The sequence below is a fragment of the Oncorhynchus mykiss genome, chromosome 3 (assembly GCF_013265735.2).
Source record: "Oncorhynchus mykiss isolate Arlee chromosome 3, USDA_OmykA_1.1, whole genome shotgun sequence".
Classification (NCBI taxonomy): domain Eukaryota; kingdom Metazoa; phylum Chordata; class Actinopteri; order Salmoniformes; family Salmonidae; genus Oncorhynchus; species Oncorhynchus mykiss.
The window spans coordinates 63,544,184-63,562,588 of record NC_048567.1 but is presented as its reverse complement, the minus strand read 5'-3'; the positions used below and the strand labels follow the sequence as shown (position 1 = coordinate 63,562,588).

General features: G+C 42.9%; 1 protein-coding gene across 2 annotated transcripts in view; it reads left to right on the top strand.

The window, feature by feature from the left end:
- The window catches only part of LOC110520372 (TSC22 domain family protein 1), a 73,263-nt gene that overhangs the window by 38,517 nt on the left and 16,341 nt on the right, over positions 1-18,405 (top strand). The window contains exon 1 of one of the 2 annotated variants that reach the window (XM_036974901.1): positions 15,340-15,634. The exons of the other annotated variant lie outside the window; for it this stretch is intronic. Coding sequence (XP_036830796.1) covers positions 15,549-15,634 — 86 coding nt within the window. The 5' untranslated portion in view covers positions 15,340-15,548. Of the gene's footprint in view, positions 1-15,339; positions 15,635-18,405 lie in introns of those variants that run through there. 2 annotated transcript variants of the gene reach the window in all.

Below are 18,405 nucleotides of genomic sequence, written 5' to 3'. Positions count from 1 at the left end.
TCAATTTAAATTTTAAAATTGTATAAACCTCTCTGAAACCCAATGAGGATGGAAAAAGGATGCACCTAAGCTCAATTTCGAGTCATGGCAAAGGGCCTGAATAGTTACGTAAATAAGTTATTTCTGTTTATTTGTATTAAATTTGCAAACATTTCTAAAAACCTGTTTTCGCTTTGTCATTATGGGGTAGAATTTTAGAATAAGGCTGAAACGAAACAAAATGTGGAGAAAGTCAAGGGGTCTGAATACTTTGCGAAGGCACTGTATGTCTGCGTTGGTTATGCAGGCCATAAGAAAATCTTACATCCACTTTAACCAAGAGGGTAGAGCACGCATAGTGGAGGCAATAGACAAATAACCTGGAAAGTGACTACAGTGAAGTGTCACTTTTTTTTCCATGGTCTGCAAAGCAGCCATGTAATGTATGAGTTTCATCCCTGTATGGCTGGCCGGGACACAAACCCTGACCAAATTACACTTGTAGCTAGCATGCCAACCACTGGAGAGTGTAGCTGAATGAAGAAAATCTGAGAAAATTTGCAGGAAGAGATCCTCCTGCAGCAGAGATGCTTAAGCAGGAGGAGACACTACAAGTTTCAGGGGGTATTACATCAGTGGCTGCTAGAACTCACCTGCAGCTTACCTCTGTGTGCAGTCACACCCCTTTCACCACCACCTATGCTATGGACAGTGTAACTCAGCTACAGACTGTGATCTGAGTCAATGTAGCAGAATGAAATACCCGCAATGTATTCTGTGGGTGCTATATTTGCTCTGCTCTGCTGGCTGTTTAGATTGATGCGGAGAAGGTGAGTGTAGCAGAGGGGTGAGTGTATAGTACATGTGAGCTAGTTGACAGATGAGTGCTAGGCTCATCCTTCCTCTATTGCTCTACTCATTAGTGAAGAATAATAGAAGGGAAGGACCTTGTACCTTCTCCACCAATACAGTTGCGATACAATACAGGTGAGGAGATGGGATGCGAGTAATAAAGAAAGACCAAGTGAGACAACTCTAGGAGCCTTCATTGTGGTGATATCACCCGCTCTGAGACCTAAAGTTCTGTTATCCTAGCCCAACCAAGGTCATAGATTTGGTAGGATAATGGACGCTGCTTAGTGGGTGCTGTTGTGGACAGAGGTTGAATCCTAGGTCAGCCACACAGGGATTGTAAAACCCACACCAATGATTAAGGACATCAGCTGCAAATCTGTGCAATATCACCAGACAAAAGGAAAGTGAATGTCAACCAATTAAAACCGATACACAGGGAATGTTCGATGACCAAAAAAGGACGTCTATGTAAATTGTTAGTGGGTTTAGACATTCATCTTACTCCAAAACAAGAGACAATTGAATAGTTAAATTATTATTTTCTAATAGAAATAATAAGCAGAATGTCAGGGTTGAACAGAAACATCTGCACCCAGTAGCTAGGTTGCCATGCATGTTTTATGTCAATCAATCAATCAAATTTATTTTATATAGCCCTTCGTACATCAGCTGATATCTCAAAGTGCTGTACAGAAACCCAGCCTAAAACCCCAAACAGCAAGCAATGCAGGTGAAGAAGCACGGTGGCTAGGAAAAACTCCCTAGAAAGGCCAAAACCTAGGAAGAAACCTAGAGAGGAACCAGGCTATGTGGGGTGGCCAGTCCTCTTCTGGCTGTGCCGGGTGGATAACAAAACATGGTCAAGATGTTCAAATGTTCATAAATGACCAGCATGGTCGAATAATAATAAGGCAGAATAGTTGAAACTGGAGCAGCAGCACAGTCAGGTGGACTGGGGACAGCAAGGAGTCATCATGTCAGGTATTCCTGGGGCATGGTCCTAGGGCTCAGGTCCTCCGAGAGAGAGAAAGAAAGAGAGAATTAGAGAGAGCATATGTGGGATGGCCAGTCCTCTTCTGGCTGTGCCGGGTGGAGATTATAACAGAACATGGCCAAGATGTTCAAATGTTCATAAATGATCAGCATGGTCGAATAATAATAAGGCAGAACAGTTGAAACTGGAGCAGCAGCACAGCCAGGTGGACTGGGGACAGCAAGGAGTCATCATGTCAGGTAGTCCTGGGGCATGGTCCTAGGGCTCAGGTCCTCCGAGAGAGAGAAAGAGAGAAGGAGAGAATTAGAGAACGCACACTTAGATTCACACAGGACACCGAATAGGACAGGAGAAGTACTCCAGATATAACAAACTGACCCTAGCCCCCCGACACATAAACTACTGCAGCATAAATACTGGAGGCTGAGACAGGAGGGGTCAGGAGACACTGTGGCCCACTCCGAGGACACCCCCGGACAGGGCCAAACAGGAAGGATATAACCCCACCCACTTTGCCAAAGCACAGCCCCCACACCACTAGAGGGATATCTTCAACCACCAACTTACCATCCTGAGACAAGGCTGAGTATAGCCCACAAAGACCTCCGCCACGGCACAACTTAAGGGGGGGGGGGGGGGTGCCAACCCAGACAGGATGACCACATCAGTGACTCAACCCACTCAGGTGACGCACCTCCTCCAGGGACGGCATGAGAGAGCCCCAGTAAAGCCAGTGACTCAGCCCCTGTAATAGGGTTAGAGGCAGAGAATCCCAGTGGAAAGAGGGGAACCAGCCAGGCAGAGACAGCAAGGGTGGTTCGTTGCTCCAGAGCCTTTCCGTTCACCCTCCCACTCCTGGGCCAGACTACACTCAATCATATGACCCACTGAAGAGATGAGTCTTCAGTAGAGACTTAAAGGTTGAGACCGAGTTTGCGTCTCTGACATGGGTAGGCAGACCGTTCCATAAAAATGGAGCTCTATAGGAGAAAGCCCTGCCTCCAGCTGTTTGCTTAAAAATTCTAGGGACAATTAGGAGGCCTGCGTCTTGTGACCGTAGCGTACGTGTAGGTATGTACGGCAGGACCAAATCAGAGAGATAGATAGGAGCAAGCCCATGTAATGCTTTGTAGGTTAGCAGTAAAACCTTGAAATCAGCCCTTGCTTTGACAGGAAGCCAGTGTAGAGAGGCTAGCACTGGAGTAATATGATCAAATTTTTTGGTTCTAGTCAGGATTCTAGCAGCCGTATTTAGCACTAACTGAAGTTTATTTAGTGCTTTATCCGGGTAGCCGGAAAGTAGAGCATTGCAGTAGTCTAACCTGGAAGTGACAAAAGCATGGATTAATTTTTCTGCATCATTTTTGGACAGAAAGTTCCTGATTTTTGCAATGTTACGTAGATGGAAAAAAGCTGTCCTTGAAATGGTCTTGATATGTTCTTCAAAAGAGAGATCAGGGTCCAGAGTAACGCCGAGGTCCTTCACAGTTTTATTTGAGACGACTGTACAACCATTAAGATTAATTGTCAGATTCAACAGAAGATCTCTTTGTTTCTTGGGACCTAGAACAAGCATCTCTGTTTTGTCCGAGTTTAAAAGTAGAAAGTTTGCAGCCATCCACTTCCTTATGTCTGAAACACATTCTTCTAGCAAGGGCAATTTTGGGGCTTCACCATGTTTAATTGAATGTACAGCTGTGTGTCATCTGCATAGCAGTGAAAGTTAACATTATGTTTTCGAATAACATCCCCAAGAGGTAAAATATATAGTGAAAACAATAGTGGTCCTAAAACGGAACCTTGAGGAACACCGAAATTTACAGTTGATTTGTCAGAGGACAGACCATTCACAGAGACAAACTGATATCTTTCCGACAGATAAGATCTAAACCAGGCCAGAACTTGTCCGTGTAGACCAATTTGGGTTTCCAATCTCTCCAAAAGAATGTGGTGATCGATGGTATCAAAAGCAGCACTAAGGTCTAGGAGCACGAGGACAGATGCAGAGCCTCGGTCCGATGCCATTAAAATGTCATTTACCACCTTCACAAGTGCCGTCTCAGTGCTATGATGGGGTCTAAAACCAGACTGAAGCATTTCGTATACATTGTTTGTCTTCAGGAAGGCAGTGAGTTGTTGCGCAACAGCCTTTTCTAAAATTTTTGAGAGGAATGGAAGATTCGATATAGGCCGATAGTTTTTTATATTTTCTGGGTCAAGGTTTGGCTTTTTCAAGAGAGGCTTTATTACTGCCACTTTTAGTGAGTTTGGTACACATCCGGTGGATAGAGAGCCGTTTATTATGTTCAACATAGTAGGGCCAAGCACAGGAAGCAGCTCTTTCAGTAGTTTAGTTGGAATAGGGTCCAGTATGCAGCTTGAAGGTTTAGAGGCCATGATTATTTTCATCATTGTGTCAAGAGATATAGTACTAAAACACTTGAGTGTCTCTCTTGATCCTAGGTCCTGGCAGAGTTGTGCAGACTCAGGACAACTGAGCTTTGAAGGAATACGCAGATTTAAGGAAGAGTCCGTAATTTGCTTTCTAATAATCATAATCTTTTCCTCAAAGAAGTTCATGAATTTATCACTGCTAAAGTGAAAGTCATCCTCTCTTGGGGAATGCTGCTTTTTAGTTAGCTTTGCGACAGTATCAAAAAGGAATTTCGGATTGTTCTTATTTTCCTCAATTAAGTTAGAAAAATAGGATGATCGAGCAGCAGTAAGGGCTCTTCGGTACTGCACAGTACTGTCTTTCCAAGCTAGTCGGAAGACTTCCAGTCTATGTGTCTATGCATATGTTATGTCTATGCATTGTTACTTCTAAGTCTTTTTGTAGTCCTACAACCAATTTTAACAGTAAACCAATAGCATATATAACCCATTGGAGATATACCCTTCAGTCTCTCCAGGACTTGGGACTTTCTTTGAGATCTTTGTCCACAGACAGGTTTTAACAGCTTTCACAGGGCTCTGTATCTGAGGTTAGGAAACAGAAATTAGACCAGGACTTGCTTCATCAAGTGATATAACATTTGATATTTTGTTGCATTTGTGTTCTCTCTTTTGGACTGGAAGTGTGTTCATTAGATAGCTAGTTTAGCTACTAGCTAAGTAGCTAACATGTTCTTTTTAGCAGATCATGCTAAAAAAAATAATATTGGATGGCTGTCTTTATCTCTAGCTAGCTGACGTTACCTAGAATAGATGGTTAACTTGCTAAAGAAACGGACCCGTGTGCTACACGTCATCTTGGCGCCGCCACCTCCTGCTTCTGAAGTTACTAGCCATGCAGGCTACGCAACCCGCTGCCATGCTGCTTTGGGTGCTGACCTGTTGCACCCTCGACAACTACAGTGATGATTATTATTTGACCATGCTGGTCATTTCTGAACATTCGAACATCTTGGCCATGTTCTTATCTCCACCCGGCACAGCCAGAAGAGGACTGGCCACCCCTCATAGCCTGGTTCCTCTCTAGGTTTCTTCCTAGGGAGTTTTTCCTAGCCACTGTGCTTCTTTACCTGCATTGCTTGCTGTTTGGGGTTGTAGGCTGAGTTTCTGTACAGCACTTTGAGATATCAGCTGATGTAAGAAGGGCTATATAAATAAATTTGATTGAACTTTCATTTTCAAAAATGGATTTGTCTCTGGACTTAAGGACCACCCCACCCACGAATACTATGGTCAAAACCTTGAGAAAACAACTAGACTAAGTTAGCTAGTTTAGCTGGCTAGCTGTTTGCAAACACACCGGACGTGTTTGGGTTTCTGCAGTTCATTTCTGCTGCTCTTCAAAAAGTTGTTAAAAAGGTCTACAACATGGACCACAGCTTATTACATAACGTTATGCTAAGTGCTGCTTGCAGTAGTCCCTTAGTTAAACCACTTTGTAACATCCTTGTCCAATAATGTGCAGATGGATACTTATTATTAGGCTATACTGTAGCATTTCAGAGAACCAGTGAGGAAAAGTCACATTGAGACCCTCTGGCTCAGAATTTTGAGGCTCTGTTAGGTGTGTTTGAGGCTACTACCAAGAGACAATTTTTGTTTTCTCTGTGTGCATGAGTATTCAAGTCTGATAGAGCGAATGATAAGTGGGTATATCACTGAGCCCCAGTAGTTAGTTAATGTGTCTCTGTGAGAGGGCATGGATGGGCTGGGTGATTGCTGCTGCCCACTTCCATCTTATGTCCTCTCTATACCCTCTGCCCTCAGCTCTCTGCTGTGTCATGGAGCTGTAGGTTGGAAAGCTATTTGGCTGTCCTTCTCTCCCTTTCTCTCTCTCTCCCTCCATCCAAACTGGATTGTACCGGTTTCCCACTACTGTTCCAGTCAGAAGTAGGACAGAGCAGGGCAATTCCACGGTAACGGAATTACGCTTCGACTCATTCACTTTAAAATGTATGTCACACAAACATTATCGAAGTTTAACAAACCATACAAATCTATGTACAAGGACTACGTTTAACAATTTCTACTGAAATGTACAAAAATGACTTTAGTGCAAGAAATGTACAGATACAATCTTTGGTAACGGAATTACAGTAAAATCTCCCTCAGGTTTTTTTTTATGTAACCATGGTTTCCAAAGACTGTTAAATATCTGCTCCGAATTAAGATTTATAGATGTCTGCAGAAAGAATGGGATGTACAATACTGCAGGGTAGAGTTTAGTGCAGTACTACTTTTCTGTACAGTATTGTACTGTGCTCTACTCATTGTACTGTAATGTACTCTTCTATCCAAACTTGTGAAACATAATTCTATGATGGGTTCAGATTTGGTCCGGTTCGTCTGTGGACGTTAACATCAAGGCCAGGGTGGAGTGACCATATCTCAACTACTTTTTAACGTTGTTGATGTCCGGTGTTGGTCAGTGCTCAGTGGGTGTGGATGCTGGTCACAGTGAATGGAAATAGTGGGCTCATGGGTAGGTGTCAGTAAGAGCTGGGAAGAGGTGATATTAACTGGAGAGGGAGGGGTTGTCCAGACTGTTTTAACTCTCTTGGTTTGACAACCAGATAACAGAAAGAGTAAGAAAACAGCTATGAGTTGAACATAACAGTATGCCAGTGTAAGGCAGGACGTTAGCATGTGACCCAACTGTGGTTTGTCACTTATGATTTCCCATTGTAGCCAATTTAGTTGCAGTAATTCCATTCGTTTTTGGGGTAATTCCATTCCCAAATTGGTAACGGAGTTACGAGTTTTAATCACTTAATAATTCATGAATAAAATTTATATCAGTAAAATCGCTATGATTGGTAGGTCTTTCATTTATTTCTTACTCTGAACTTTCATTATCCTCCCTCATGATGGAGAGAAATGAGAAAATATCTTAAAAATATGCAGGGTTTTGGTAACGGCAATATTTCAATATTTCTTAAAGAAGGCAATCAATTTAACTAAATATGTGTTGATATTCTGTGAACATTGTGTTTTGATGCATTTCTGATACCTTTTTAAGACTTTTTCTGGTTGATGTTTTCTAAAAACCCTTTTCCATATGTTTATCCAGAAATCAAAGCCTTTACTTATGCCTAATTTTTCAGATGGGAAAAAGGGTTAAATGTATATGCCTTAATTTCCCAAAAATCGATACTCTTAGCTTCCATTTGACACCCAATTTGATATGCCGGACCAGACAGATGGACAGATGAAGAGAGGGATGGAGGGGGTGGGAGGGCAGGGGGAGTTTGTGTTATTTTTGGGGATCTCCATTAGAGGTCGACCGATTTTATGATTTTTCAACGTCGATACCGATTATTGGAGGACCAAAAAAGCCGATACCAATTAATCTGCCAATTTTTTTTGGTAATAATGACAATTACAACAATACTGAATGAACACTTATTTTAACTTTATATAAAACATCAATAAAATCAATTTAGCCTCAAATATAAAGTAAAACATGTTCAATTTGGTTTAAATAATGCAAAAATAAAGTGTTGGAGAAGAAAGTAATATGTGCCATGTAAAAAAGCTAACGTTTAAGTTCCTTGCTCAAAACATGAGAACATATGAAAGTTGGTGGTTCCTTTTAACATGAGACTTAAATATTCCAAGGTAAGAGGTTTTAGGTTGTAGTTAATATAGTATTTATAGGACTATTTCTCTCTACCATTTGTATTTCATATACCTTTGACTATTGGATGTTCTTATAGGCACTCTAGTATTGCCAGTGTAACAGTATAGCTTCCGTCCCTCTCCTTGCCCCTACCTGGGCTCGAACCAGGAACACTCGAAGCATCGTTACCCATCGAGCCTTGTTCTTGTTACATTGCACAACCTTCAATGTATGTCATAATTATGTAAAATTCTGGCAAATTAGTTCGCAATGAGCCAGGCAGCCCAAACTGTTGCGTTCATTGCACGCAGAGTCAGGGTATATGCAAGAGAAATTATCATTTCTCCTGGTTAATTTTGCCTGCTAAACTGGATTAGTAGTTATAACTAGTGATTATGATTGTTTTTTATAAGATAAGTTTAATGCTAGCTAGCAATTTACCTTGGCTTCTACTGCATTTGCGTAACAGGCAGGCTACTCGTGGAGTGCAATGGTTAGAGCGTTGGACTAGTTAACTGTGCGGTTGCAAGATTGGAACCCCTGAGTTGACGAGGTGAAAATCTGTCGTTCTTTCCCTGAACACAGGCAGTTAACCCACAGTTCCTAGGCCGTCACTGAAAATAAGAATGTGTTCTTCAATGACTTGCCTAGTTAAATAAAGGTGTATATATATATATATATATATATATAAAAAAAAAAAAAGTTAATCGGCGCCCAAAAATACAGAATTCCGATTGTTATGAAAACTTGAAATCGGCCCTAATTAATCGGCCATTACGATTAATCGGTCGAACTCTAATCTCCATGAGCTGTTGTGATAGCAGCAGCTACTCATCCTGGGGTCCAGACAAAACATGAAACATGAAGTTATACAGAACATTAATAGACCAGAACAGCTCAGGGATAGCACTACATACAAATGAAATCCCCTAGTTCGGACACAGAGGTGATATTGTGGAGAATTGGGATTAGAATGGGGATGTTCTATTTGAAGAGGTTAGAGATAAACACCAACATTATGTATGGGGAGGTTTGGCCTTGCTTTTCTGAAATATCACAGAGTTCCGACTAGTCTGTGTACTTAACTCACTCCACACCTTATTCTTTCTACTCTCTTGTGTATGTCAGTGGGGGATGGGTTGTGTGTCTTTTTTATTGCAGTTTTGTGTTCTGAAGTCTCCTTGCCGAGGCCAGGTAAAAGCTGCTCAGTAGAACATGAGCTGCACAGGAGTACAGAGCACATCACACAAATACGGACATGCATGCATGCATGAACACACTACCCTCTAACAGAGCAACAGTCCACAAGAACACAATGCCCCCAACTTATAGTACACTTGACACGTGTGTTTGCTCTAGTTCTAAAGAATCTTTGGGAAAAGCACAAACACATAGCCTGTCCAATGCATTTAAAAGCAGGTGCCTGGTTTACACTCTACATGCATGGGCAAAGGCCGGCCCAGGGGCCATATGCGTAATCATGCTCCGGTCACATGAAGAATTTGCGATTTGTAAAGTTTTGAAGAATGTATTTGTTATTCAAATTAAACGCCCAATGAATACTCACCTTTGTGTCATGATTTAACTCCCACCGCTTGTGGTACTTTTATTTTGAAGGCACGTATAAATAACTGCATAAGGACAGACAGTGACTGACAGGCTGACACACACGTCAGTTGCAAATAGTAGCTAGCTAGAAATTGTGCTAAAATGAGTTTTTCAAAGGAAAGTAGACAATGAATGTAGGGTGTTCCAGCCAAGAGTGGACATCAAAATATTTATTTATTGAGGTATCAGGTAAAGCTGTGTGCAGAGAGAGCGTCGCTGTCTTCAAAGACTACAACTTGTCCTGACACTTCCAGACAAAGCATGCAGAGAAATATAGGAATATGTATTTTGAGCAGAGGGCATCGAAAGAGTTGCTTTCTCAGTTGCACAAGGACTTTTGACAACTGCATTCAGAAAACGACGGAATTGCAAGAGCTAGCTATGTACTGTCCCATAAAAGTGATAAACATGGCAAGCATTTCACTGAGGGCAAATGAATTAAATCCTTTTTTGACTCTGCAGCAGTACTTTGCCCTGACAAAAAAACTTTCTCTGTCAAGACAAACCGTGACACGGTGTGTTGAGGACTTCTCAGAGAATATGAAACAACAGTTGAAAGACGAGGTAAAGGATTTCACCTATTTCTCCTTGGCCCTGGATGAGAGCAGTGATGCATGTGACACGAGGCATAACCCCAGACTGTGCAATTACAGAGGAGCTTGCTTCAGTGCTGTCAATGAAGAACCCAACCACAGGGAAATATTTATTGGAGGAGGTTAATAAGTGTGTGGCAAAGCTGGGACTGAGTATTGAAAGGTTATCCAGTGTGACCACTGATGGGTGCCCAAACTTGACAGAAAAAAACATTAGCCTTTTGAAAAGGATACAAGATCAAGTAGCTGAGCTGAACCCAGATCAGAAAATCATTTTCCCGCATTGCATTACTCATCAGAAGGTGCTCTGTAAATGTGTTCTGAAAATGAGCCAGGTTGTGGATACAGTCACTAAAGTGGTAAACTTCTTAAGAGCAAAATCATTAAACCACAACCAGTTTGTCTCACTGTTGGAAGAGACAGTCGGGTCATGCAGAGCTCCCCTTCCACACAAACGTGAGATGGCTTGAGTTTGGGGAAGGTGCTTAAAAGGGTGTGGGATCTGAAGTCGGAGTTTGCTGAGTTTTTGCAAATGGAAATATGTGGAATTCTATCAACTGCAAGATAAAGAATGGTTGGCTGATTTTTTTCCTTCCCTGTGGACATCATGGCCCTCATGAATGAACTGAATTCCAAACTATAAGGGAAGGACCTTTTTGCACATCAGATGTACAGCCTTGTCAGCCTTCAAGGGAAAATGACTCATCCTGACCTGCCAAGTAGAAGCCAACAATCTCACCCACCTTCTGACACCACTAGTCTGTTCCCTATCAGATGACGACAATCTCACCCACCTTCTGACACCACTAGTCTGTTCCCTATCAGATGACAACAATCTCACCCACCTTCTGACACCGCTAGTCTGTTCCCTATCAGATGACCACAATCTCACCCACCTTCTGACACCACTAGTCTGTTGTCATCTGATAGGGAACAGACTAGTGGTGTCAGAAGGTGGGTGAGATTGTTCCCTATCAGATGACAACAATCTCACCCACCTTCTGACACCACTAGTCTGTTCCCTATCAGATGACCAGCGGGAGAAGTATACATCGCTGCTGCGTGCTTTGAACAGTGAATGTTGAGGATTTCAAAGTGTTGGGAAATGACATGCTGTTGGTTTCCTCTCCTTTCACCTTCAATGTGGATAATGCTTCTACTGACCTGCAACTTGAGCTTATCGATCTTCAGAGTGATGCAGTGATTGGAGAACTATGCATCTCTTGATGAACAAAACTTTCCAAAGATTAGGGGTTCTGCTCAGAAGGTGTTTGTACTGTTTGGGTCAACCTATGTATGTGAACAGAATATAACATGTCAAGGCACAGATCATCTCTTACTGACTCTCACCTCTCAGCAATCCTGCACATAGCGACGTCAGAAACTGTACCTGACTTCACTGCTCTAGTCAATGCCCATCAGAGAGTTGATTGAGTAGTTTAAATGTAATGTTGAGCGCTCTCTTGTTTTTGTGCATACCTGTTAACAAGAGTTCTGTCCGTGGTGCTGAATGCACAGTGTACTTTTCCCTCCGTGTAGTTCATTGCATGTTTAATAATGAAAATACCTACCAAAAGGAGAATGTGGATGTGGTTTATTTCTGTGCATGTTAAAAAAGTAAAATGAGTAGCGCATCTGGATGTGATTTACAGTAGATATCTGTCAACACAGTCATACACATGTATAATCCTGTAATATGATTCTGGCCCACCATGGAAAATAATTGTCCAGGCCTGCTCTACATGAATGGTACACATCTGCCCTCAGCTTAACCCTTCTGTTAACTGTGGCAGGTAATATGGCTGCGTTCTCACAAGCCCAATTCTATTTTTTTCAGATCTGGTTGGCCAAAATACCTATTTGTGAAAAAATCTGCCTAATTGTGTGTGAGAGCTTGTATGTGCTGAATTTGGCATTGTTGATTTACTGACACACTGTTCATTTAGATAGTTTATATTGATGAGGACCTGTACTAGGTTACTTCACATGAATACTGTATGATTATTTTATTTATTTTATCTAGACTTATCCAGTCTAATTTCCCAGTAAAGAAAAACTATTTGTGCATAATAGATTATGGATTATGATCTATTATCTGGTTCAAACCAGCAGGTAGTGTGAAGGTCTGGATTTACAATCACAAACCATCCATCTGCCCCATCTGTCTTTCTGTCTCGTGTGTGTGTGTGTGTGTCCAGGTTAATAGTGTGGAAGGGCCAACCAATCCTGTTTGATTAAGCTATCACGCAGGGGGTCCATATAATGCACTATAACATGTGACTGACCCCTAACACTTGATGAGTGTGCAGTATTATACATCCAACTCAGCTTAGCCCTCCCAATCCCCTCAGCTGCTGCAGTGGAAGTAATGTTCTGGTTTGTCTAGCCGTCTGGAGTTAGAACATCATGTTCTAGGCCAATGTATAGAGCCCCCCCCTCCTCCTTCTTTCCCTCTCCTCTTCCCTCTAGTGTCATCGTCCCCTCTTCCTCTCCCATCGCCCCAAATCGGACAGCTCTGCCATTGTCTCTGTGGATAAGCCCCAGTTCATACCACATACACAGTGATGTGGCCTAGCTGTGTTGGTGGTTACATGTGGAGGGGAGCAGCAGTTGGTACTAGGCTTTAGTGAAGGCCTCTCACATCACCCCCCCGACTGACTGGAGGGACACCACTGTTACAGATGCAGGCACGACTGACTGTTTCTTTCCCCATCTCTCTGTTTGTCTCTGTCCCTCTCTCTCTTTCTGCTTTTGGTCTGTTTGTCCCCTTCTCCCTTTCTGTCCCCCTCTCTCTCTCTGCTTTCTGTCCCCCTCTCTCTCTCTGCTTTCTGTCCCCCTCTCTCTCTCTGCTTTCTGTCCCCCTCTCTCTCTGCTTTCTGTCCCCCTCTCTCTCTGCTTTCTGTCCCCCTCTCTCTCTCTGCTTTCTGTCCCCCTCTCTCTCTCTGCTTTCTGTCCCCCCCTCTCTCTCTGCTTTCTGTCCCCCTCTCTCTCTTTGCTTTCTGTCCCCCTCTCTCTCTCTGCTTTCTGTCCCCCTCTCTCTCTCTTTGCTTTCTGTCCCCCTCTCTCTCTCTGCTTTCTGTCCCCCTCTCTCTCTCTCTGCTTTCTGTCCCCCTCTCTCTCTCTCTGCTTTCTGTCCCCCTCTATCTCTCTCTGCTTTCTGTCCCCCTCTATCTCTCTCTGCTTTCTGTCCACCTCTCTCTTTCTGCTTTCTGTCCCCCTCTCTCTTTCTGCTTTCTGTCCCCCTCTCTCTCTCTGCTTTCTGTCTTCCCTCTTTCTGTTGCCCCTCCTCTCTTCATGGTTCATGTAAGAATTGCCAGCTTTTCCGCCCCAGGTCTTCCTCTTTGAGCGCTGTGTGTTCAACAGGTCTTTGAGCAGTGCATCATGTGTTTGTGTTTTCAGAGTGTTAGTCCTGCTAATACCAGGTTTCACGCCACATTAGTCATACCTGCTGCTCTTGTTTTTCTTACAAACACCTTTCTTAGTAGACCTGTACTGATCTTAATGTTTGAGCATACTTGTTGAATGGTGGGCTGTAAAGCTCTATCTGAACCTATCGAGATGTATTGGATCCAGTTGACCACATGATGTTTAGTGATGGGGGGGAAAAACTATCACAGTATTATTTTGGACGATATTATATCGATACTTGACTCCATACTTGTTTTTTTTACTAGGTAGAATTATTGAATGCTAGTAGGGTGTACCTACATCAAAACTCTGGTATTTATCATCATATAGCTTGTAATCCATCTTTATTTTTTTTAAAGTAGTGGGCCAACATGTTTTCAGCACTTTTTTAAATTTATCTATTTTATTTATCTCTGCAGCAGACATATAGTGAGCAATATATTTGGAACATCAAATCACAATAAAATTGCTGTATCGAATCACAATACATATAGAATCGTGAGAATTGCAATACATATCGTATCGGCACCTAAGTATGGTGATAATACCGTATCGTGAGGTCCCTGGCAATTCCTCTCTCTCGCTCTCTGAGACAGAGCAACGTGCTGAGGCGGTGTATCTGGTCCATTCTCCCCTGGTGTGAGCCGGAGAGAGCAGGACTCAGCTCTGTTGTTTGACCTGCTGCTGTCAGCCCAAATGTTCAAATGACACCTCTCTCACCCTCTCCCTTTCTACCTCTCACACCACAACGTAATGCCAAAATGGCTACTCATCATTTTCCCACAGTGAATTACTCTATCCATAGTTGTCCTATCCAGGCTTGAAACTTCCGGTATAGTCGCATTTTTGGGCTATGGAAATGAGAGCCGAGATGTCCCATTGGTGATATGACAGTATAAACTGGGGAATATTCTTAAAATAGACCTACATGGAATCACCATCAGACAGTGAATGTTAAGACTTGCTATTTATAAGCTGGAGTTGTGTAATAAGTAGGCTATTATATATGATATGGATTAGACTGAAAGGACAGGGACAGCATCTTTAACCCACTGTTTCCCAAACAAATACAATATGACTGGATCAATCCCCTCAGGGTTAATTTGGCCAGGCATAATTAGGAGAACAATTACAATAAAAATACAGTATGATGTTCTACAACATACTATTTTCCACCAAATCACCATCTTTGGGCCTCACTAGTCCTCCATAACCGTTCACTTGAATTTACCAAACAATCAGAGCACTTGTAGCCCTAAAAGGTGTCGTAATCAATAAAAGTTATTGGATAGCGCATGAAATATGTGGTCAATTGTGTATGATTTAATGTTTCTTCATGGGTCAGGTCAGTGTTCTTTAGGCTAAACTGCAACAGTTGGACATGTGACCAACAAAGCCCCCCTCTGACTCAGCCCACAGTGTATTTGAACAGGTAAGCCCCCCCCTGCTTTGTCCTTGCCTGTGGTGTTCCCCTGACCCAGGCTGCTGGCTGATAGACTGCAGTCGTGTGTTGTACTCGTTCTGTGCGTGCAGGTGTTAAGCCCACTGTTAGCCCGCCCTACTGATGAGAAGTGACAGGAAAAGACCTGGCTCAAGTACAGGGGCCATACTCCCTGCCTTAAATGGGGGTGGGGGGGTCAGGGGTCCGTCCTAAACACAGAGGGCTCCAAATGTACCCCACTCTGAAGGGAGAGGGCTCACCAGGGAGAGGAGTAGAAGCGGTGCTCATCAGGGCAGAAGCTAATCTGTGTTGATGCTTTTATGTAACTAGGTCACATGACCTCGCAGTGCTGTGATGTCACGTCTGCCCTACACTTGTTTTTGCTCAATCAGTCGCTAGTTCTCCTGCCTTGGAGACGCATGCAGAGGATTGACACACACACACACACCAACCGACACACACAGCCCTGGCTTGTCCCCTCATCTCTACCACTGCTCTCCACACTCCGGTGGGACTCAGAGAAGATAAAAAGAAAGGGAGCGAGGGACTAGAAAAGAGGAATATCTGATTCTATTGGAGGAGAGAACAGACAGCCCGATGAGAGAGCAGGTGGTCCGGGTGCAAGGCCAGGACGAGATGGCCATGAAGCTGCTGTTCTGGGAACTGGAGCAGCACCTCAAGAGGTAAACTAAGACTTAAACTGGAGATGGACAATATCGACCTTGTCCTCCCTTCCTGGAGCTAGTCTACTGTTGACAATACCAACCTATTCCACCCTTACTGGCGCTAGTCCCCCCCTTCCTGGATCTAGTCTACTGTTGACTATACTGACCTAGTCCCCCCTTACTGGATCTAGTCTACTGTTGACTATACTGACCTAGTCCCCCCCTTACTGGATCTAGTCTACTGTTGACTATACCAGCCTAGTCCCCCCCCCTTCCTGGATCTAGTCTACTGTTGACTATACCGACCTAGTCCCCCCCTTCCTGGATCTAGTCTACTGTTGACTATACCGACCTAGTCCCCCCCTTCCTGGATCTAGTCTACTGTTGACTATACCGACCTAGTCCCCCCCTTCCTGGATCTAGTCTACTGTTGACTATACCGACCTAGTCCCCCCCTTCCTGGATCTAGTCTACTGTTGACTATACCGACCTAGTCCCCCCCCTTCCTGGATCTAGTCTACTGTTGACTATACTGACCTAGTCCCCCCCTTACTGGATCTAGTCTACTGTTGACAATACTGACCTAGTCCTCCCCTACCATGTCTGCCAACCTGGTTAGGGTCTTAATACTGTAGTTGAAGAGGTATAGGCTGTATGTCTGCTCTTACTGTACAGGAGTCTGGAAACAAGCCAAGGAAGGGATGCACTAAGCTGAATTGTCTGTCTTTTGTCTTGGTCAGACTAATGATTGGTCTGACGATTGGTGTTAAATGTAGGGATGGGCATTTGAAATGATTTCAGAATATGAATAATTAAAATTTTTTCAGGTATCCGAATAGTCTCTGTTTTTTTCATAACGTAATTTTAAAATGGCAATGGAGACTTGATCACGTGACTTGAGAGAGCTGGTGCGCTGTGCTCGTTTTAGCAGAAGGGTGGGGGAAGGGCAAGAGGTGCGGGGGGCCGGTGTGTGTGGCACGGAGGAAGATAGCGAAAGTAGCCAAACCGACTCGTGCTAGTTAGACAAACTTGTTCATGCCATAGGTAATCTATCATACCATCTGGTAGTGCCTCTCTTGACTGCACCAAGTCATTGCAAAGAAGCTAGCTACAGTAGCAAGCATAGCTGCGGAAAGTGATTTGGGGGTGTTGGTGCATTTTTTTTTTCTCGTGGTGGGTTGGTGTTCTGGAGCAACTTTTTGCCTGCACTGCAGACTGCTATATATTTCTCACTTTATCATTTTGTATTTCATAGACCTTTGACTATTGGATGTTCTTATAGGTACTATAGTATTGCCAGCCTAATCTCGGGAGTTGATAGGCTTGAAGTCATAAACAGTGCTGTGCTTCAAGCAATGCGGAAAGCTTCTGGTAAATGGAGGAAAGTGCGGTTTGAATGAATGCTTACGAGCCTGCTGCTGCCTAACCGCACAATCAGACTGCTCTATCAAATATCAAATTATAAACTTAATTGTAATATAATAAACACAGAAATACGAGCCTTAGCTCATTAATATGGTCAAATCCGGAAACTATCATTTTGAAAAGAAAATGTTTATTCTTCCAGTGAAATACGGAACTAGTCCATCATACAGAACTAGTTCCCGGCTGCACATCACAAAAGGACCGTTTGAAATGCGCCAATTAAGATTATAATTTTGATTACAACATGCGCATAGGCTCTTTCTGTTTTAATGGAATAGGGTCAAAAAGAATTTCAGCTCAGATTTACTCGAGGCATACAACACAGTGTAGGTAAGACCTATAGGCCTAGTGTAATAGTAGTAATACTAGTAGTAGTAGTCATTCGGGTTCACAGTGTGGACTGAACCCAAAGTCTCCATAGGGTTCGGTATGAATACATGTACCATTAAACCACCGAATAACCGTGCCCATCCCTAGTTACGTCTTTTGGAGCTGTGGCTTCTTCCTTGCTGAGCGGCCGTTCAGGTTATGTCGATATAGGGCTCGTTTTACTGTGGATATAGATACTTTTGTACCTGTTTCCTCCAGCGTCTTCACAAGGTCCTTTGCTGCTGTTCTGGGATTGATTTGCACTTTTCGCAACAAACGTTCATCTCTAGGAGACTCCTTCCTGAGCGGTATGACTGCTGCGTGGTCCCATGGTGTTTATACTTGAGTACTATTGTTTGTACAGATGAACGTGGTATCTTCAGGCGTTTTGGAAATTGCTCCCAAGGATGAACCAGACTTGTGGAGATCTACAATTTGTTTTCTGAGGTCTTGGCTAATTTCTTTTGATTTCCCATGATGTCAAGCAAAGAGGCACTGAGTTTGAAGGTAGGCCTTGAAATACATCCACAGGTACACCTCAATTTGACTCAAATGATGTCAATTAGCCTATTAGAAGCTTCTAAAGCCATGGCATAATTTTCTGGAATTTTCAAAGCTGTTTAAAGGCACAGTCAACTTAGTGTATGTAAACTTCTGACCCACTGGAATTGTGATACAGTGAAATAATCTGTCTGTAACCAATTGTTGGGAAAATGACTTGTCATGCAGAAAGTAGATGTCCTAACCGACTTGCCAAAACTATAGTTTGTTAACAAGAAATGTGTGGTGTGGTTGAAAAACAAGTTTTAATGACTCCAACATAAGTGTATGTAAACTTGCGACTTCAACTGTATGTATATGTGTGTGTATATATATATATATTAGTGCCTTGCGAAAGTTTTCGGCCCCCTTGAACTTTGCGACCTTTTGCCACATTTCAGGCTTCAAACATAAAGATATAAAACTGTATTTTTTTGTGAAGAATCAACAACAAG